The sequence below is a fragment of the Octopus sinensis genome, unplaced genomic scaffold (assembly GCF_006345805.1).
Source record: "Octopus sinensis unplaced genomic scaffold, ASM634580v1 Contig18731, whole genome shotgun sequence".
Taxonomy (NCBI): Eukaryota; Metazoa; Mollusca; class Cephalopoda; order Octopoda; family Octopodidae; genus Octopus; species Octopus sinensis.
Window position 1 is genome coordinate 258180 of NW_021835988.1, and position 22438 is coordinate 280617.

The following is a 22438-nucleotide window of genomic DNA, read 5'->3' on the forward strand; positions in this document are numbered from 1 at the left end:
TGAGGTGTTTGTGAACATTCAGAAACACAAGTCTTCTGTGTTTGATGAGCAAGATGAGTTCTACCAGTTTTTCCAACAGGAAAAATATTTGAACGATTTTATGAGCAGACTGATCCCTCATATTTCACATATTTCACAGCCAGTCTTATTTACCAATTTTTCCACTTTTTGTCTGCTATTCCAATCATGACGGACAATCCCACTTCGCTTCTCAACGTTTGCTGTCCCGGGCCATGTTTAGAGCATTTTCCTAAAAATATCAACGGCTAAACTGAAAAGGCACACGTCATATGCAGTGATGATGTATTTACTTGTCGTCAGAATCGCCATGGTTCGGAGAATTGCCCATTTTTAGATGGTCCCTTCATCAGTCAGAGAACTAATGGACGCATTGAGTGTGACTGCATTATATCTGATGGAACGTGCTGGAGAAGAACAGAAAATAGTAAAAAATGCTGTCTAATCTGTAAGATTTTGGTAAAATCCTTGAAATCAATGATTGTTTCGACGTGTTACATTCCCAAATCAATTCATTTAGAGTTTTGTACTAAAATGTTGGCCTTTCTGAGGACTGCAAACTCTAGTGTTTTGGAAATTGAGGTTTGTGTGTGTCATACATGGTAGATAACTCAACTACTGGGAATGGTCGGAATTATGTCTTTGGATAAAATGGAGTTTTATTGTGAACGAAAGAAATGTGAGGACTCTCCTTTATCGAACCTCAGACCCCCGGAAGCAGTGAAAGATGCAAAAATAAACTGTCAGTTCATATCATAGTCAAACCTAGACAATCAGCAGTGACTTGTTGGTGGATAGGAATTTCAAGCATTCTGAGGACTATTTCAACGCAGTGTGTATCAAGATGGTCATGACGTTGATCAACTCGGGCAAATATTGCCGTATAGAATTTGAGGCCATGATCGATGTGTTGGTCGCCACTGCCAGTGAGATGGGACTCAAAGTAGTTAAGAATCTCCCAGAAATACTGCCCGTCCTCTTCAAAGTGATGGATTCCGCTGATGACATCATCATTAGGGTGTAATTTTATTTGTTAGGTGTAGTTATGTATGAAATATTTGTCCTGTCTTCTGGATATTTGTAAATTGCACATGAGGTCGTACATTTCGTTGATCATGAAGATTCTTATGGTTGTGAGGTTATCTGATTTGTAGGAACAGTGCAGTGTTAATATGAGGAGGCTCATGGCAGTCTTGGTCGTGGCTGAGAGAGTGGCCTCAGTGATTACCCACGAGTTCAGGAAATATGGGGAAATTATACAAATAATCGTCAAAAAAGTGCTTCAGAATTACATTTTAATTCCTGGTGTTCTTCTTCAGGTTAGTGGCATATTGCACTGCAGACTATGAAATTCCTTCAAAAAGTGACGATTGATATTTCCCAAACGAGCACTGTCAACGATATTTTCACGGTCCTGACCTTGAAAACATTTCCGAGGAGACAATTATGTTGGTCATCGGTAGTGAAAAATGGTGAGGGATTAAAGGCAATTGCCCTGATTTTGTACAAATCGGATTTCCTGGAGTATGGTGAGTGATTGGTCAGAGTGATGACTACAAAGTATTTCAGCAGCACATCCTCGGCTGTGGTGGATTCCTCGGTCTTGGTAGTAAGAATGATTGCTCACATCATGGGCCAACGCTTCCATTCGGTCTTTTCAAACCTTAAAAGGTTTTTGGTGGAAAAAAAGATTTCCTTCCATCAAATCACAGCCATTCAGAACGCATCCCGCGGAATTGTTAGGTTATGTAATTTATTATGTAACAAGGACCTTGAATTTATCTCATCTTTGATTAGAGGCTCTTCTACTTGTTGGGTGAGACCGATCACGAAATACGAAAATTCGGGATTGTTTTTGGTTATAGAATATTCTATTATGTTTAGTTGACTAAGCCAGATATTCTCCACAAATACAAGGATGTAGATAATTGGATGAATCGCCTTTCCAATGAAGCAATAATAACGTGCAATGTGTCAGCCATTAACCAGTGCTATCAACTGGCCATAAAAATATCCGGCAATTTCAAGGTTTTTACTTTATTCAAGAGGATTGCAGTGATTTGTTTTTTTGTGCGTTTGTATGTTTATTCCCTGATATAAACAGCGACGAGATGATTCAGGTTATGCAACTCTTTTCGACCGCATTTGAATTATCCAACAATACTCAAGTCAATCTCTACATTTTGAGTTTGGTGGAATATTTAGAAAAGTTTTTTGCGGTATCAGTGTTGAGGACTTATAGACAGACCAGAGTGCCCATAAATACTTGTCTTCTGCGCAAAGTAGCCTACAACTGTCAAGACTTGACAAAGTCCCTTTATTACGCAGAATTGGAGTTCCACGAAGAGCACGAGGAGGGCACTTCAGAATCTCTTTGCAGTTTGTACAGCATTCTGGATGTGCCATCATCCGTGTGGGGAGTTGTGTCCGGAATGACCCAGCATTTGAATGATGCGAACAAGCTACATGGAGAGTGGCATGAGAAGATTGGAGATTGGGAGTCTGCTTTGTATGAATACAAAAAGAATAAATGTGTGAGTGATTGTCTTCGATGTTTTGCCAACCTTGGGCGATGGAAAGAATTAAAGGAGGAATTGTTGCCATACCTTGACTCCATATCACTCGACGACAAAATGGCATGCTCACTTTCAGTATGGGAGACAGACAACAGGCCCTTGTTTTCTGACTGTTCTAAATTTATTTCTTCCCATTCGGCAGAAGGCTCATTGTACCACGCAGTGGATTCAATTGTGAGAGGTGACTACGACTCTTCTCTTTACGTAGTGTTGCTACCACATTTTAGTATCTTGATGTCCACGACAGGTTTCTAACAGATTCGCTAAAGTCTTCTTCTCTGGAGGATGTGTTCAATATTCATAAGGTGGCTGAATGATGTAGTATTTTAGACAAGTTTTGGAATACATTTGTCAACTGAGTTGAGAGAGGCAGTTGGGGTGTTGAGAAATGAGCTAAACAAGTCCTCGGTTTTGTCACTGTGGACACAGAGACTGCGGGTTACTAATAAATGTTTCAGTGACAGCTTGTTAGTATAAATTGTGAGTCACTACGATTCCATCACAGAAATGACCCCGCGATTGGAATTCACTCACGAATGTCTTAATTCGTCCAAATTACTTTTGACTGAACGGTACCTCAGAAAGCTCTTTGGATCTGAGGGCACTTCAACAATTGTGTGTGACCCTGAGTTGAATTATTTCTATGCCGTTCACCTCTGTCAAAAAAACTCAAAGGTAAGCTCATTTCTTTTTCTTTCCAGACATTGGTTCACAAATATCTGCTCTCGTTTATTGAGAATAATAACTTTCCCCACACCCTGTCCTTTAATCATGCAAAAAGTCAAAAATTCGACAGTTTTGCCAAGTAGAGTGTGTGTGGCATATTTTAGACTTACAAATTATTTTGTGGTACTTCATGAAGAGATTAATGGAAATAATATTCTTACTTCGAAAAGACTTCTTTCTATTGTCCAGAACGTTGTGAACGACCTTCATTTTAAACATATTTATTCTCTGGAGGTCTACGAGGTTGATTGGTGTGTTTTATCTTCAGTTGTGGCACAACTTTGCCCGACTGAACTACGAAATTGTGAATTACTGTCACAATTTTGGTGTCTCTCCCCACTTGACAGATGATTCTGATTCGAACCAAGTTTTCTAGCATTGGGTGTACTTATATAAAGGAAAAGGAAGTTATAGATTGTTGCATCAATGCTTTGGAAGGATTCATGAAGACTATTGTGTTCTCTGAGACAAGCGGTTTGGCACTGCAGCACATTTTGAGGTGAGTTGGTGGTTCTGAGAGATTGCAGGTTCACGATGCTTTGGCTCCGATTTGCATCATTTCCCGTAATCCACAATTGCATGACTCGGGCTCTCCAAGTGATCCACATTGACAATTGGCTGCTTGTCTTGCATCAACTGATTGCAATGATTGATAGTGACATTGTCCCAGTGAAGGAGACAATTCAGTATTTATTAAATTTGATTGGACTGGCACACCCTCAAGCATTGTTTTATCCTCTCCTTGTTTATTACAATTCTGGGAATAGTTCAAAAGTGAAGGCAGCTTCAGATATTCTCAGGTCAATCCATCTGAAAGATTCGAAAGTGAAGGATGACTTTATTATGGTTAATGTATTTGTTAGACAGTTGTAGGTCGTGGATGAACTAATTCGAGTTGGTCTGACTTGGGAAAAGTTGTGGTATGAAGGTTTGGACGAGGCATTTTCTCTACTCAGAAAAGGACATAAAAGGAATGTTTTCCATATTGAATGAGTTTTACGTCATGATTGAAAGGAAGCCTGTCACTTCTTGGGAAGTCGAGTTCACTAACCTATATTCCTCCCGCCTCACCGAAGCCCGTCGACTTCTCGAAATATACAATTGCCTAAAAAGATTAAAGAATTGGAGTCTCTCCGGCTTCATTCTGTGTCCCCGAGGTTGTTTGAAGCCCGCAAACTCGCGGGGTGGTTCCCGGGACGTATGTTCCTGGGGGAGAGTTGATTACCATTGACCGTTTTTATGATCAAGTCGTGATACTTCCAACCAAAAGGAAACCGAGGAGAATTTCCTTGATTGGTGAGTATGACTTGTGCATTGTAGGGTCTGATGGCAATAAATATGAGTTCTTGTTGAAAGGGCATGAGGATTTGCGACAGGACGAGCGTGTCTCCCAGTTCTTGTCGGTAGTCAACGAAATCCTTCGTCGTAGGGAAGATGGGAAGAGGAAAATAGAGTATTCGTTGTTCTAGAATTTAAGAATAACTAAGTTTGCTGTCATTCCCTTGTCATTCAATTCGGGACTTATCCAGATTGTTCCTCAAACCGACACTTTGCAGTCATTGATAAAAGAATATCGCCCGAAACAGAAAATACTGCCCAACATTGAGAATAAATTACTTGAAATGGTTATTTGGAATTATTAAGTAATAGTTTTCAAATAGTCGATTTGATAACTTTACGGCGTTGCAGAGAATGGAAATATTTGAGAAGGCGATGGAGGCCACTAACGGATCTGACCTGGCCAACATTCTGTGGCTCAAGTCCAACAACTGCGATGTTGCTTCGAGTTTCCATTTTAGACGTGGTTTTTTTGGGGGCAGAATTTTATCGAGTCGTTTGCCTTCATGTCGATTGTTGGCTATGTTCTCGGTCTCGGTGACAGGTCAGAGGAGTGCTGAGTAGTTCAGACACCCCCTCAATATAATGTTGAATAGAATGACTGGCAAGGTGGTCCACATTGACTTTGGGGATTGTTTTGAGGTGGCAATGATGCGAGAAAAGTTTCCCGAGTCAGTCCCCTTCCGTTTGACTCGAATGTGTGTCAAGGCTATGGATGTACGATTATATTCTGACAATTCCAGGCTGGGGGGGGGGGGTGAAGGGTTACTTTTATGAGAGATGTGTGTATATGATGCGTATTATGAGGGAGTCGAGGGAGACTTTGATGGCAGTCCTCGAATCGTTCATATACAATCCATTGATTTCAAATCGATAGCAAGTTTCAAATCGATAGCAAGTTTCAAATCGATAGTATTTTGGTGTACTTGAAGATAGTGGAAGCAACGTTCTTAAGAATAGAGTTATGGACTCTATCTTTGAGAATGTTAAGAAGAGGATAGCTATGCTATCGAAAACGAAACTTAACTCTGTGAATCTGTTTCGTGCTATAAATGAATATGCATTGTCACTATATAATTATTATATTGGGCTAATCAATATTGAACCTTCTGAATTTGATGATATTGACAGACAAATACGGCAATTGCTTACGTCGCTCAGATTACAACCTGCAAATAAAGAGAGACTGTATTTAAACCAGAAGGCTCTTGGAAGAGGGCTTTCATCAGTTACTTTCAAAAGTGAACTAATGCTCTTTCAGTTCCTTACGAGTCTGGAAAATATGTCAACTATATGCTTACGGAGGGCCGGGATTCTGCGTGTAATTAAAATAAATAAATGGCATTTGGCTATGATCGCAGGATTTCTATCCTCTAAATATGCAATTGTTGATAAGAAGACTATTACTATTGAGTCTCTAAAGTCCAGTCCGATACAATATTTACAAAAGAAAATTAGTTCTAAAGCACTACATTCTGTGCTCTTCAAATTTATGGATGAACCTAATGTTGATTTACCTGCATCCTCAGACTGGCTATCTAATGGAAATAATGGGCCACGAAGCGAAGCATTGTATTGTCTTTTGCAAGATCGAAACTTGTTCTTTGCATCCGCTGACTCATTATGCAATCATTGTAAGAAAAGCAAGAAAACTGTTGACCACATGGCTACTCAGTGTGGTAAAATGCTCAACAGTGATTATCTCCGGAGACACAACGAAGTTGTGAAGTGTATTCACCTTAACTTGTGCCGAATGTATGGACTCAAAAAAGCAAGACGATTGAAGGGACATTCTGTTCAGTCAACACTGTTGACGGGAAAAATTGAAATCATGGTTGATACAACAATCCTCACCGAAACAAAAGTAGAATACAACAAGCCAGATATCTTTGTTCACGACAAAGTCAGAAACGAAATAAATCTAATTGAAGTGGGTATTACTTCACAGGATCGCCTCAAGCAAGTGGAGGTTGAAAAGTGTCACAAGTATGATCTACTGGCAAGCGAGCTTTTGCTTCTGTATAGCTGTCAAGTAAAAATAATTCCTGTGGTTATGACATGGGATGGAGTTGCCTCGAAATGCTTCAAAAATTATATGAAGAAACTATCTATTGAAGCAGGAACGAGGACATACATCCAATCCGTTGTACTGAAAAGAACGCTCGAGAGTATGATGATCGAACACAAGCACGGAATGAAGGTATCTGCTTCCAACCGGTATGAGGAGATGGTATGCAAAAATGAAGACTACCACCCAATGAATGCTAAAGAAGATGCAATGGTTAAATCAGATGTGGTAAATGGGGAGTAAGAGGCAGCTGGAAGTAGGCTCTTCTTCCAAGAGAAGGAGAATAGATAGCAGCGAGCTGGAGTGAGATCTGCTTAGTTTCTGATTAACTATTAATTTATTATTGTTTCAATTCAAGGGTGTCAAAAACATTTATCTTATCTTTGATTTTAATTCTAATTCTTGATCGTTCATTTGAATTGTTTTTTTGTACAAACAAGAGATGATGGGTAACAGCCAGTGGTTTCTCTTCATTAGCGAGTGTTTTATTCTTTAGTCTATATTTAGAGATTGTAATTTGGCATTGTAATTTGCAATTTAAAATGATACTCCGACATCCTTCTTTTTTGTTTTGAATATAAATTTGGCATTCATGTCGAAACTATGTAATGCTTGACCTACAATTTAAGCCAAAAGACAACAGCTGCAAGGATTCGAGGAGAAGAAGGCGAGGTCTTTGGATGAGCCGAGTCCAACTCTTCCGAACTGACTGGAAGTTTCCCCTGACTTCACTCTATTTCATCACATTCCATAATAAGAATTGTTATGTTTTTCTGTCTCAAAGCAAAAAATTGTTTTTGTTGACATTAGAGAAAGAATTGGGTTCTCCTCCGAGTTCTTTGGAAAGAACTCTTTCTTTATTCAAAAAACTGTCCATCGCCATAAAAATGAAAAGCGTGACACCATTTTATAACATAAAGATTTGTCTAATAACTTAAAAAATATTTAAATAATCGCATTTCTCTATATCTCGTATCGCAGTAAATATGCTAATTCCTTCGGCAAATCAACTGACTACCCCAGCTCTTCTCTAGCTCAGAATAAATAGAGATATTATGTCTCAAGTTGTTTGGTTATCCTTATTTCGATAGGATATTTGTCTGTTCAGTCGAAGGAGGCACAGATCAAGAGGATGCTCAGACAGAACAAGGACCCCATTACTGGAATTTCCTCCATGTGGGACTACGACAAGTGTGATTGGAAGTGATATTTACTAGCTGGGATTACTTATTTGTTTTTACTAAACAATTAGTGTTTCCTTTTTTTTTTCTTTATTATTTTGTTAAAATGAGTTTTCAAAATATGATAATTATGTATATTTAATTAGCAGCAGAGGATAGGATGGAATGGCAATTCACACGCAAGATGGCTATTGATATGCGTTGGAAAAGCCATGTCCGTTCCCGATGATCATTTCTTCTTCTGCTTGCCAAATCCCCCAGTTTAATAAGGAATTTTTTAGTTCTGGGGCCGAGGACTCCCGATGTCTCCACTGCGATCGGGGCAAAGATGTGGCGGTGAGATAATGCACTGTATTTCTTGATTTTTAGCGTTTCGGCCAGGTTGGCTGCGGAGCCCGGCTCTGAAGCCGACGACAAGATGTTCCCGGCGGAGAAGGTATCCGTGCAAGTGGCGTCCCAGATGAAAGACTTGCTCGTCAATTGTAAGGGCAAAAAGAAATTGTTGACAAAGATCCTTTTCTGTAAACCTGCTACTAAAAAGACGATTTTGTCTTCAAAAAACAAGTTCGTTGAGCCGTAGAAAAAATGCCGGAATTTCCACATTCTTAGATACAAAATTGATGTCGTCAGCCCAAAATGACTATTTAAGTGATGCAATTCTTTTCTAACGTTCTTAAACGCGGCTTCAAAAGGATTGCAAGGAGAACTGCCGAAAGAGAGTCCTCTTAAGGAGTATTTATCCTGGTGGAAAATTTATCCGAATAGTGTCTTCTCATTTCCACTACGAGACTCGTATCAGCTAGCAGGAAACGCACAATTCCCAAAGAGTCTTGTACTTCTGAAATATGGCCGTTAATTACCGATAACTCCATACTATACTATGTCAGCAGTTGATCATATTTATGGATAATAGTAAATTCTATTTAAAAATCACAATAGCACTTAAATAACAAAAAGGAAAAGGATTCTTCCGGTCATTGAAAAGCTGAAAGAAAACTAATGACAACCAGGAAACCAGCATCTTGAGAGGTAACTCGTTTGCTATTTGCAGTGCGGCCACTGGAGAATCCTAACTTTCTAATATGTATTGACTCCCAAATAATTTACTGTCAAAAAAACAAAAACCGGTTAAACGTAAATAACAAAGGTAAGAATTTTAAGCAGTTTCAATAAATAAAAATGCGCCTGCCGGGAATCGAACCCGGGTCGCTCGCATGGCAAGCGAACATGATACCTCTACACCACAGGCGCTGCTTCATAAACCGTAGTTGTTTGGCATTTTACGATCTGGATTATTTTAAATCATGCTCAGGTTTCCAAACTTTAAAGGATTATTCAATTTTAGTTTTGATGCAGTGGTTAAAAAATATTTTTGCAAAAATCAAGAATTTGAAAAAAGTCTTTATAAAATGTTTTTCTATTATTTAAATAATACTACTTTTTACAACTCTTGTAAATATTTAAATTTCACTTCGTCTTATTTACTACAAATATAACAATTTTAATTTATAGACTATCATGGCGATCATAAAATTCTTTACATTTTTTTATTCGAATTATTTAATAAATTATACGTTCAATCTCATAAAACCCCACTCGGGCGATTGGCTTGACGCTTTGCCGATTTTCTCTGCTGGAATGTTGCTGGACGACGAATCTGTCCGCATCGGAATCTGTTTACGGCTTGGCATAGAGATTTGCCAGCCGCACCATTGCAGATGTGGACAACTCATTGACAGGAGAAGTTTACACCCTCTCTCTTGTCGCCTCAGTGCCGGCAGGATCCCCAGGCACGCCTCATTGAATGACGTTGTGAAGCGCGCGCTTAACGCCGCTGGATTCCCCTCGATGTTGGAACCGATAGGACTAGACCGTGGAGATGGAAAACGCCCTGACGGGTCGACCTTATTCCCGTTCAGGAAGGGAATGGCACTCGTGTGGGATGTTACCTGCGTGGACTCATTTTCTCCTTCATCGTTGGTCGACTCCGCTTCTCGTCCTGGATCTGCATCTGGCCTTGCCGAATCTAGGAAAACTGCTAAATATGCCTCTTTGACCGATACCTGCTGCTTCATTCCCCTGGCTTTCGAGACCAGTGGGATAATTGGACCCAAAGCCCTCAAACTCCCCTCAAAGATTGGTTCAATCATCTCGAGGAGGAGTCACGACAGTCGTGAAACGAGCTGGCTTTTTCAGCGGATATCGTTCGCGATATTACGTGGAAATTGCCTGTCCATCCGCTCGGCGACTCATCTAGATTAGTTAACTTCTCTTCTCTAATTTTCTTGTTTCTTATTAAAAAAAAAAAAAAAATCTCATAAAATGTAAAAAAGCATTTCATTTCGGAAAGTTATTGAAATCATTTGTAGACGAGAAAGATTCTTGAAGAACAAACTATAATAAATTGTTGAAGCAAAATAAATAAAAAAAAGAAATGATTTGGCCTTTTTTGAACATAAACTGAAATTTAGTTTCCACTTAAAATTGAAACAATCAGCTTTTATTGCTAAAGTCAAAGTTTTTTTGAAAAAGAAAACTCACAAAAGAAATGAGTTGGGCAACGCAAAACGGTGAGAATGATAAAATATTGTATTGTGAAATTAAAACCAGAAGGTTGGGAAAACTGGAGGCCGTACTGCTGATCTTTTTCTAGACAACGAAAAGATCTCATTCACAAAGAACACTAAAATTCTGGAAGTCACTTTTGACACCAACATGTTTTTAACTGCCCATTTAGAAAAGTCCATCAGATCCAGTCAGAAAAAGATTGGACTAATCAAATCGATATTTGGCGGACTAAAGAAACCGTTTCCGGCTCTTGGCACTCTCTAAAAACAATTCATCGTACCAACAATTGGCTATGCCTTAGCCGCATGGGGTATTAATTTGTCATGGTCTAACCGCCTTAAAATTGAGACTACACTATGCCGAGCCGCCGCGGCTAGCATAACGAAAATTTCCAATTTGAACAACATTATTCCAAGTTCCCTTGGCCACCTAATTAAGAAAGATGGAAATGGCTTCTTAGTTATCCAGAAGGACCACACGTCAAAAGACCAAGACCTTAGCAACCAGAAGCACATCACCCCGATTCAATTTCTCACAAAAACTGCTCCCCACCCGACAAATTGAATAATGCAGATGACATTTGAAGTTTGTAATTGACTAATTGAATTATGCAGATTTCATTTGAAGTTTATAATTAACAAATTGATTTGAAAATGGTATAGATGACCATCTAGCATCACTCCTTCATCCTCTGTTTCCAGATCATTTAGGGTTTTTTTCTTCATTTTCAATATTTTCTTTACAAGAATGGCTTGCTTTATTATAAGGCTACCGAATGAATTAATCTCTTCAATGATTTAAATCATATACTTGTGCCAGATTATAATAGTAGGTATTGTTTTCTTTAACACGAGTGTCTGTATGAAAGTCCAAGTTCCTTCTTCAATAGACAATTTTTCAAAGAAAGCGCGGCAAAAAAATCATGGAAAGCTTCCATATTTTGACTAGATTAATAATTCTCTTTTAAAATAATATTAAATGTCATCGCCTGACCCGCCATTTGCCAGACCACATTTCCAATTTCATAAATTTCCCCAAAAACCACATTTTTTTAAATCCGAAGTTATTCAATGAAAATATACAATTTTGTTAAAATTACAGCTAATCAATCACTTCAAAGAAAACTAGCCATAAAAAAATACTCTAATTATTTTGGTGTTGTGGATTATTCTCAGTTCACTGGCAGGAAGTTTTACTTATGGAGCTTTTCCACCTTAACTTGCTTCAGGTCTTTTTGAGAGGTGATCCCAATTTAAGCATGATTTGTTTCTCATTTTATTGAGTACAATGTTGTTCTGACTTTTGTATCCTTTTATTAATTTTGTTTTCGAAAATAAAAAATATATTTTTTATAAAATTATTTAAATTGTAATTGACTTTCTGTAGCTACTAATGTGCATGTTTAGCTGATAAAAATGGATTTAATTGAAGGAGCAAAATTTTACATAGATTTAATGCTTGAAGATGCCGGTCCCGGAATGAAGGCAATGCTATTTGATGCCAATACAGTAACAATATAAAACATAATTAAATTAGGCAAAAATAGTAAGCTACATATATTCTCCAACGGAACTATTATACAAAAAAGTATTTTTATTCGACCAATTAAAAAACCAAACTTGCGAGTCTCTATCTTTCGTAGTGGCCATAATTTTTGTGCAGCCGACTAATTCTAATTATAATTTGATTCTCAAAGAACTGTCAACCCCCCGATTTACACATTATGCAATATGTCCCCAATATTAAAATATTTTAGATTTCTCAAGTTACTGTCCAACTGACTTTATCGAAGGGATTGCCATGGCAGATAACGACGAGAGAATCCTGGCCCTCAGAGTATTCTTATCTGGGTTACTCCCTTAAGGAAATTTGCTTAGACTACTATGCCCATGGTCCCTGTCTCTTTACATTCAACATTGAGACATGTCATATGGTTGTAATTTTATTAATATTTAATAATAGAATAATGGAGGTTGGAAAGGAGATTCATTTGAGCTTGTTTGTGGGGGATTAATGTCAGTGATCAATTCGTTGGGGCAAAACCCCGAGATCCGTCATCAAGGCTCGTCCCCTTATTGTGCCAAAATATGCTATGAGCTAAAAAATATTTTGGACATGCAGAACGAATCTTCTAAGGACTATGATTCGCTGCTAGTCATAGTAGATCGGAATATAGACCCAGTGATCCCTGTCATCAATTCGGTCTCTTTAACCGAGTTCACTAGCATAGTGGACTTATGAGGCTATGATACACGAATTGGTAGGAATACACGACAATACGGTAAAATTGACACCGAAAGGCTCAAAGCAGATTGTAATAACATTAAATTCAGCGAATACATTTTTTAAACAGGTTTTGTGGACGTTATTGAACCACGTGTATAGAATCGGTTACTTTTTTACGATGAAATTGTGTCCAACGTGTCCAGTTGTATAGAAAAGATCAAAGGATTTAGCCAAGGCTTAACGGGGACTGAGTCATTGTCATATATGAAGGTTTTTTGGTTCAGCATGTTCAGGGATTTGTGGAAAAGTACACCAAACAGAGGAAGTGGGTGGAAATGGTGACACAACACTCCGACCTTGTAGGCGAACTAACCAGAATAGCCACAGAAAACAGTCTGTTCGAGACTTCGCTTCTGGAACAGGACATTATTGCATCAAAATTAGATTTCTCTCAAGTTATGCAAGTATTTTGAGTTTTTTACAATTTTTATTGCAGAAAGTTGGAAATTTGTTTGCCGATTGTCCGAATGTGACTGCCTTGGACACAATTCGACTGTCGTTGTTGTGTTTGATCAGATTTCCTGAGGCTGCCAACTACAAACTCGACATATTCAACAAACATTTACTCAAGTTGAACGTCTCTCCTCAAATGTATCAAATTCCGCAGTCATTTCAACGTTTTTTGAGCAAAAAGTCGAGTAATCGGGCTGATGGGACTATTTTGCGGTGGAGGGAGGCTTTGAAGAAAGCCTCCAAGTCCAATCAAAGTGACCCTGTCAATTTGTACCGACGCTACCGACCATATTTGGCTACCCTGCTTTCCGAGATTGCCGAAAACAGTCTATCACTAACTGACTTTCCAAGCTCTTTGCAATATAACCCGTTTTTTGGAAAGGATGTGAAGAAGGGAGCCCAAACTAAAGGGGGTTACTCAAAAGTTGTCGTATTTATTGTTGGAGGAGTCACCTATGCTGAGGCTGGAGTCCTGGAATCAGAAAATTGGCCTTTTCAGGTTATTTTGGGCGGAACTCGAATTCACAATTTTGACACGTGAGTTGAGGGGTGTTATTTTATTTAGTTATTCCAAGGAGATAGTCAACATTCTTAGTTCGTCTGGATGATTGAGTTTATTTATTTAATTGATTATTTAATCATTTTTAAAAATATTTTACCACTTAAATTTATTCATACAAAAATCAACCTTAAAAATATACAAACATGAATTGTAATCACTAAATATTTTAAAACAATTATTTTAAACAAATTTTGAATTATAAATTCCTCTGAGGTCACTTAGAATATTTTCAAGTTGATTAAAAAACTCACATGACCCCTCATTTGATGAATAGCAGGCAGCCTTGTACGTGTTTGAAATTTGACTGCTAATGAATGTGATCATATCCTCAATCATGTTGAAGACATTTTTAAAGTCAAGGCTTTCATTGTGAAAGGCCAAAACCGATTTCATATTGCACATCATTGAATTAAAATTTGCAAATTGTGCGATAATTTTTTTATGTCCTTGTTTTATTGATTTTTTCTTTTGTTTTGTGAGTTTTTTGATTTCCGTGTCCATATTTTTTAGGATTTGTGAGATCAAGACGTCATTTTTAGCGAAGGACCTTTTTCTTCTCACAACGAACTCTTGACTGAGATTAGAAGACAGTAGCGGAATCTCCTGCATTTTTTCAATATTTTTTTCAAGTGCCGTGTACTGTTTTTTAAACTCAATTCGTATTTTATCAATAATTCTTTCTTCATTTTCCCCAAATAGAGCGAGATCTTCGGTTATTTGAACAGTCTCAAGCAGATTTTGAAGGTCGGTTGTTATCTTTTTGAAGCATTCTGTGTTTTTGATGTTAATTTTGAACAATTGTGAAGTTTCCGAACCCCATTTCTTCATGGTCAGCATACTTGAAGTTTTTGTTAACATTTTTCTAGTTTCAGTAAGTTTTTTCTCGATGGAAGATAAATATTTTTTATTTTTTTGTGCGCTTAATGAAGCTTCTGGAATGATTTTGATAATATTTTCAAGGGATCGAATTATTTTGTCGACAATTTTTGAAAATTCAAATAAAAAATCATTTACTTCTGGTCGTTCGTCGAAATATTTAGCAAGTCCAGTATTTATTATCAAAATTATTTTTATGAAATCATCCATCGCACTCCGAATATTTAGTTTTGTCTCTTTTGGAATCAAAGTTTGATTAGGGGCCGTTTCCTCGACCAATGTGTCGTATACGGTGTTGCACATGTCGTACAGTCCGTCATATATTCCGTCGTAGATTGGCTCGTTCTCTCCGTCTTCGAACATATTTATTCTCAGCATTTTTAATTTCTTTTCTAATTCTTCATCCATTGCGTGGCGCTGTGAAATGGATTTACTTGATTATAGTATTAATTATAAGCTCGTAGGCAATTTAAGACATTCTAGTTACGAAAAATATTCATTTACCTTTTGGAAAATTAATTATTTTTTAGTTAACTACTATTTACAAATAAAATTATTAGCTTTCGGTCGGATCCCTTCTTTTAAGGATTTTGACGAAGGGGCCGAGGTTGTCTACTTTTTGTGGTTTTTATTTTCAAGTTACTGGATCTTAAATTATTTCGATTTTAGTAAGAAATAAAAAAATAATACAATATTTTATTTGGTATAAATTATCTTAATTTGGTTTTTTGTTTTTTAAAAAGTAATAGTGTAAATCGCTCCGAGAATGGATATTGTTTATTCTAGTAGGTTATGTTAACACAGACTCACTTTTTGCTGTTCTGGTTAGTTTGATTCTTTCCTTAGTGTTTTTAAGAAGTACTTTATGTTGTGTCTAAACTTGGAAGCACTATTTAAGTTTTCTCTTTGGATGGTTCTTATGATTCTTATGTTAGACTTATGTTAGACTGACGTTGAACTACTGACACAGACTTTTTAATTAATAAAAGAAACTAATTCCTTTGAAGTTAACAGAGGATGACACTCCTCTCTTTATCCCTCCTTTTCTCTGGCTCTGTAGATTTCCAAGAAGTTGTAGTCCAGCGCCTCTTGCTGACTAAATGACTACCGACACAGAAAATCTTATTGCAATGCTAATAATTTTAATAAACTGTCTTTTCTAGTTTTTCTTAGTAAAATTATTAAAAGATCTCAATATTTTAGAGGAGTGACACTATATTATCACGTGTCTAGGAAGGGACATCTGTGGATGTGTCGGTGATAGTAAAAGTTACTTTTTGACAAATCAAATATTTTTTTAATATTTTTATGACATATGTATTAGTTAGGATCATTCAAAGATTTAGTCGTCGCTAATAATTCAAGAGAAACTTTGAATGCTTCAGGACTTTGTGAAATAGGAAATATATCGCCTGAAATAGATCGCTTCTGCTTTCTCCAACGAGGATGAATGTTTGAATCCTCATGACTCTTATTTTCTGAGGGATTTAAATGATTAAAAAAGAATTCCAAAGAAATATTAAACTATTGTTTATATTTTAAATATTCACACCGAGTGAAAAAATCATAAAATGCCATGACAAATGTTGATTTTTCTTCATTTTGAATTCGTAACCAAACCGAAAAGAGCATTTCAACAAATTGGATTTAGTAATTAGCATAAGTGTCAAAAAATTAGTAATTACATCTGAATTTAACGTTAATTGAATTTATTAGACAAAAACAATTTTCTCGACCATATAAATACCAAGTAAATCCGGAAACCACTCAAATCATATCATGAATTCGAAGTTAATACAGTATGGGGGTTCCCATGTAGCTTATCAAATAGCAAATGGATAACTCTGCGAATATTCTTGTTTAAATGATTATTTGTTTTGATAACTTTTTGGAAAGTTCTAATAAAATATTTAAACATCTAAAGATTAAAATATAATACTACCTCAACTGCATTACAAGGTAAACAACTAAGGATAACTTTAATAAAAGGTATATTCAATAGTAACCAAATCAACATTTGATTTTGTCTAATGAGTCAGTGGTAGCAAGCATTTGATATTTACCAGTCAATTTACAATTGGATTCTACAAACAAGTCGGCCAAATACTAAAATAATTAATTATTATAAAAAAAACATTATAAAGATTTTTTGAACAATCGATGATTATTTCTCGTTTCTCAAAACAAAATTTAATAATTTTCTCAAAGAACTCTCACATCAAAAATTAAATCACTAAAAATTTCAAAAACAAACTTATGAATCGAGCGAATATCCGAGGAGAGACAATAAATTAGAGATATTGTAACTACAGATAGAATAAAAAAATAAATTCCAATTTAAACTGTTTGGCGAATTCAAATGAGATTTAAAATTTAGTTTATTTTATGAATTGCGACAAATTTAAAAAAATTTGGATCGAATGACTTTTTTGTTCTGAAAAATTATTAATCATTGTAAAACTAAAAAGCAACACATTAAAATAACTTTAGTTTCAAAACCATATAAACTGAACAATTTATTTGACTTAATATCTGAAATCATAGATATCAAAGACATAAAATCTCGCACAGATATCCTGCATTCGTCTACGATTGTGATTTTGTTCCAAAATTCACAAAAATTCACAAATTATAAATCAAAAATATTACTATTTTTATATATCTTATTGATATGAGAGCAAAATCCGCAAAATGTGAATGCAGAAAATTTAGGAACAAAAAGCGAAGTGTTTTTTCAAATTCTCGATAAAATTGTAAAAATTGATTATTCAGAACAATCTAAAAGATTCCGATAATTTTTTTTAAATTGGGTTTTTTGAATTCCGAAATCGAGAGGTAATTGGCGTTAATCCCAACTTTGAGATTACTGTAAACGGTATGGAAAGATGTTTTTAATCACAAAAACTGATTATAGTGTGAATTTTAAACCCGACAAATAAAAGAGAGGCATATCAAAACAAAAGTCAATGTCCTTACACACATATTTTCATTAAAGAATAGTAATTCCAGCTTAAACATAGTAAAATAGATTCAATACACTCAACCCTCTCAAATTGGCCATTTGTGATTCCTTCAATTTTGTTGGCCAATTAGAGAATAAAATCGATAATTTTTTCAAAGAAACTACTTTAATGTGTCTTCAGTTAGCATATTTTTTTAAATTAAAGAAAATTAAAAAAATATTAATATCATTTATATTTTCATCATTTTCATCTTCAATGTTTCCGCAATTTTCCATCTCTTCTATTGTATCATTTTCTGCATATTCATATGCAAGAAATTCTTAAATATCCAACGGATCAAAAATATCTGTTCTTACTATCCTCTGATTTATTTTTGACGTTATCGTTATTTAGAATTTCGAAACAATTTGAAATGGTATGTTGCGATACATCTTCCCATGCCAATTTAACAAATATCACAACATCCTTTAATGTGAGGTTTTTATATGAACTATAAACGGATATTTCTTGATGTTCTAGTATGCAGATTTGTGCTTATTGAAAAGCGTTTTAGAATTTTTCATGATTCCCAAGTCCATTATCTGGACCAAGACTGTACTATTTCGCGGTATAAACATGATTTCAATATTGGACAAATTTTTTGGTATGCAATGGGAAGGACAATTATCCCGAATAAGTAAAATTTGTTTTTTCTGTATTTTAGATTCAAATCAAAGTTTATTAGCCAATCTATGAAGATTTTCCCATCATAATATAAAATAAATGAATCGTAATTGTGGTTTTTGAAACATCTGGGTTTTTTGGGTTTTGATATCATCACAGGTTTTAATTTGTGAGTTCCACTCATATTCGTGGAAAGCATTATGCAATACGATCCTGAAATTTTTGTAACTTTTAAATCGGTTACAACAAATGAATTTTGAAGGAATGATTTTATAAAACAATCAAGTTTCATCTAAGTTGTAAATTTGATCATCATTGTATCTCTGTGAAACTTTACGAAATTTAGAAAGAATGACTCGATGTCAACGTCTGTTTTCATTTCGCGATGCAATTTTCGCATTCGAAATCCATGCCGTCTTTTAAATTTTTCCAATAAACCATTTGAGTTTTTAAAATTTACTAATTTAAGTTGTTGCGCTAAAAACATAGCCTTAATAGAAATTAAAGCATCATTAAGAAAATTGCCTAAATATTAGACCCTAAATACCTCGATGCTTAATCAAATCCATGCAATCAACCAATTTTGCATCAAGTTCAGGAAACTTGAGATTTGATACTTTTTGAGGCTAGATTTTGTTTTTGCTACCTTTGAGAAGAGAATCTTTTTCGATTATTATTATTATTTATTTATTAAAGACCAAACACGGGCAAAGCCAGTTAATTATAGTTATTCCCGTGATCGCCGATCCAAACGAGGGAGATCCTTCTGAAAGGTCCGATCCTGCCCGCATGATCGGCCTGAGACGACGATGAAAAAATGTTGTCGATAGAATGTTGTTGATTGTTTTTCGAAAAATTTTTTATTAAACAAAATACATTTTTCGGCCAAATGGTGACAAGAAAAATGGGTTAGGGTTATTTGACAATTGGCTATTTTGCAGAGTTTTTTAATTTTTCAGAAGGAAATTGTTAAAAATGGCTAATTTGAGAGGGTTGAGTGTATTTATTACTTTGATTTTTTAATAAATAATACAATACCAGAAGATTTTTAAGACTAAAAAGATTTCGTTTTTTTCAAAAAATGTAGAAATTTCGTAAATTCTTGAGGTACTATTAAATCCAAGACGTGGCGTTATGTGGTTCACCAACTCGCTTGAATCTCGCAATTCGAACGTATTTCGAAACGTCCAGGGGGCACCTAATGCCCACCGGAAAAGAACCATTAAAACTCGTCCCCGTGGTGACATTTTCGTTCCAGGACGATGCACTCTACTATCAAATCTAATGATATGTGTGCTATATTATAAACAATCTGATGGAAACAAATATTGGTAATTGCCTCAAATGATTTTGAATCCATGAAACTGCATTGTGAAAGGATAGTCGAAGAACAAAAGAATCAAAAGACTATTCACCGTTGTTGGTTATCTACATTACATTACATCGAGAACGAATAGATTTGGATTTCTGCATTTTTTCTATCTAGTTGTTTATTGAGGACTTGAGGAAGAATACTGGATTAAAAGTTTTTTTTAATCGCTGGTGATTCAAACCGTAGACTTGATTCTTGTTACAACTCTTTAAATACAAATAGTGATATTTTTTTAAAAATATGAGGAAAAACTGACAGTGTATTCATTGGAAAGTTGTAAAAATTTTAAATAATAAAATTAAAGTTGATCCCGTGTACAATTTAGCTTATTAATCTAAAAACCGATTTCTAAATGTAAATTCGGATTTATAAAATGGACGTTAATTCAGAAAATAACGAACGATAGGTTAATAAAGTGTAATGCTAGACCTACATTTTGCTAACTTATTACAAAATAATTATGATCACTTCTTGGAAATTTTATTATTATTAAATAATTTTATTTATGTTTCAAAAAACTATAAAAATAATAAATAAATTGATTTGGATCATTTCTTTCCTATGTTTTGTCGTGTTGTTTAGTCTACGTAATTTAGCTTAAAACTATTCCATTTAGCTTGAAAAGATTATTATTTAGCTTAAAACTATTATCATTTAGCATAGCAAATGGTTTAGAGTTATTTATAACATTTATTGTTGATTTGTTATATTCCATTAATGCATCACTGGTCACCACTGATGACTTAATTGCTACTTTGATAAAATGATAATTTTTTCACGCTCTGAGGTGATAAATAATGTAAATAAGATTAATCCACATTATATTTATCTTTAATGCAGTATTAGGCCGGGGAGATACCTATACATTGCGCATAGGAACAATTTAGTCAGAGTGTTCCTCATACTGACTGTTGTCTAACGTGAAAATCGCTTGCTCATCTCCTTGCGAGTACTACACCAACTTGGAGTTGGAGTCAAAGGAGCTTGCGAAGCAGTTGCACATGGAGTTTGACAATGGTTTTTAAAAATCCAGTGGAACTTATCTTAATTTTGAAAATATATGTTCTGAGTGCTTTTAATAGCACTAGACGTGATCATCTTCTAAAATATGCGTATATTCGCTGTACGGACGCCATTTGTAGCTAGTATGAACACGCCTAACCTTCTTTTCTTCAGGTCATTTAATCTATTGCTCCCCTTATTGTTCTCACCTGGAGTTGATCACATCGCTTGTAATTCATCTTCCAAACTGAACATTTGGTATTTCGATGACATCATTCTGAGTGGTATACTTGACGTGATCACGTTCTCGTCCTTGGTAAAAAAAGAATCTCATTTTTCTGATCAAAGTTGAGATAAAATCTGTCCAAAGACTCTTTCAGGTGGAGAACAAAAAGCTCAGAAAATATGATCTCCTATCTAAAGAGTTGGAGCTGATAGATCAAGCAAAAATGAAGATTATACTTAAGTGGGATTCACCTGTAACTTCAAAGTTTATGAAGTACAAAAGATCATTATATAGGAATGACAGATTTTTGCATATATTTAGTCGTTGACTATAAAAAAACTAGAATGTATGATTGACTTTTGTTGATACAAAATTGAGTCATGGAAAAGGAATAGAGTCGGATAGTAGATTTATTTGTTCATATAATTTTATTTAAACAGTAAACAATGATTTTATTTTCTATGTTTGAATGTACGAATTGTATAAGAACCATGGAAAAGAACCGAAATGTGAGTTCTATCCTTTTGAATAAACGAAGAAAATTTTGTGATCTGTGCAGCTTATAGACTTAAAGGCCACTTCTAATATTATAATTTCTTCAATTTAAAAGAGTTTGTAAAAAATAATTAAAATCAAATACGGTTATTGCGAGGAATTGGATTATATGATTCCATAATACCAACGATTATTTTATAATCAATATTAATTTTGATCAACAATATTTCTAATCTTGACAGATTATAAAATACATTTTGACATTATTTATTGATAAAAATATGTAATGAATACTAATGTAGGCTTTCTATGAAGCAAAATTGAAGATTATTCCCGTAGTCTTGACATGGGATAGATATTTCACAGTTCTTTAAAAGCCATATGGATAAGTTATCTATTAAGAAGGAACGAGGACATAAATCAAGTCGGTTGTGCGAAATAGGACGCTGGACGAAAAGTACGCCTCTACTGCCAATCAACTTGCGGAGCTGAACAAAAAACCTATATGAATACTAACATCAGCAGCAATGAATTTGAATTTCTACGGAGTGGTCAGTCCTCTATGAAACGAGAAGCAATCACAACCCGATAAGGGTGAAGATCAAAAGAGAAGTTGTCACCAGAAAAGTTCCCATTCCATACAATTACAAAGCGGCCAAGTGGCCATGGTTCCAAGAGATATTGAACACGAGACTAAAAAATTGCAATCTGTGCAGCTTTAGCTCTCTCGACAAGGCCATTGGCTTCTTCTCGAAGATCATTCTGGAAGCAAGAGCAATGGCTATTCCTAAACGTCCACCTCACGCTGCTTGTAGTCGAAGGATATCCGGTCTGGCCAAGGAGAGAAATCGCCTCAAGAAGTCAAACCGAATGTCTTCCGACATAATTACCCGCATCAGATATTTGAACAAGGAATTGAAGACCAGTGAACACAGGCACACCTATCTGAAATGGAATCGCATTCTTACTACCGTGAACCGTAATCGTTCAACGGGTGAAGTGTGGAAAACCATTCGGCACGTGACCAGGGGGGACTCTCCCGAACCATTCGAAGATTTCGATAAA

The 22438-nt window shown here is 35.5% G+C and overlaps 1 protein-coding gene, 1 long non-coding RNA gene and 1 other non-coding gene across 3 annotated transcripts; 2 read left to right on the forward strand and 1 right to left on the reverse strand.

Annotated features, from left to right (window-relative positions):
• The first annotated feature begins 5622 nt into the window (after window positions 1-5622).
• Window positions 5623-10739, forward strand: LOC115231546. The gene is made up of 2 exons (XM_029801548.1): window positions 5623-6690; window positions 10518-10739. The coding sequence occupies exons 1-2, from the start codon at window positions 5623-5625 to the stop codon at window positions 10737-10739; spliced, it is 1290 nt and encodes a 429-aa protein (XP_029657408.1).
• Trnag-gcc lies at window positions 9088-9158 on the reverse strand. The gene has a single exon. It is a non-coding gene; the product is annotated as a tRNA-Gly (tRNA).
• A 2007-nt stretch (window positions 10740-12746) lies between the features above and the next one.
• LOC118761922 lies at window positions 12747-13412 on the forward strand. Its single transcript, XR_004997737.1, has 3 exons — window positions 12747-12828; window positions 12861-13165; window positions 13198-13412. It is a non-coding gene; the product is annotated as an uncharacterized LOC118761922 (long non-coding RNA).
• The last annotated feature ends 9026 nt before the right edge of the window (window positions 13413-22438 follow it).

What these genes read in the sequence shown, in the direction of transcription:
- LOC115231546 (XM_029801548.1), top strand. Translation starts at nt 5,623, where the DNA reads ATGGACTCTATCTTTGAGAATGTTAAGAAGAGGATAGCTATGCTATCG. An exon ending in TGCTTCTGTATAGCTGTCAA is followed by an intron (nt 6,691 to 10,517) that starts GTAAAAATAATT and finishes AATTAAAACCAG; the next exon opens with AAGGTTGGGAAAACTGGAGG.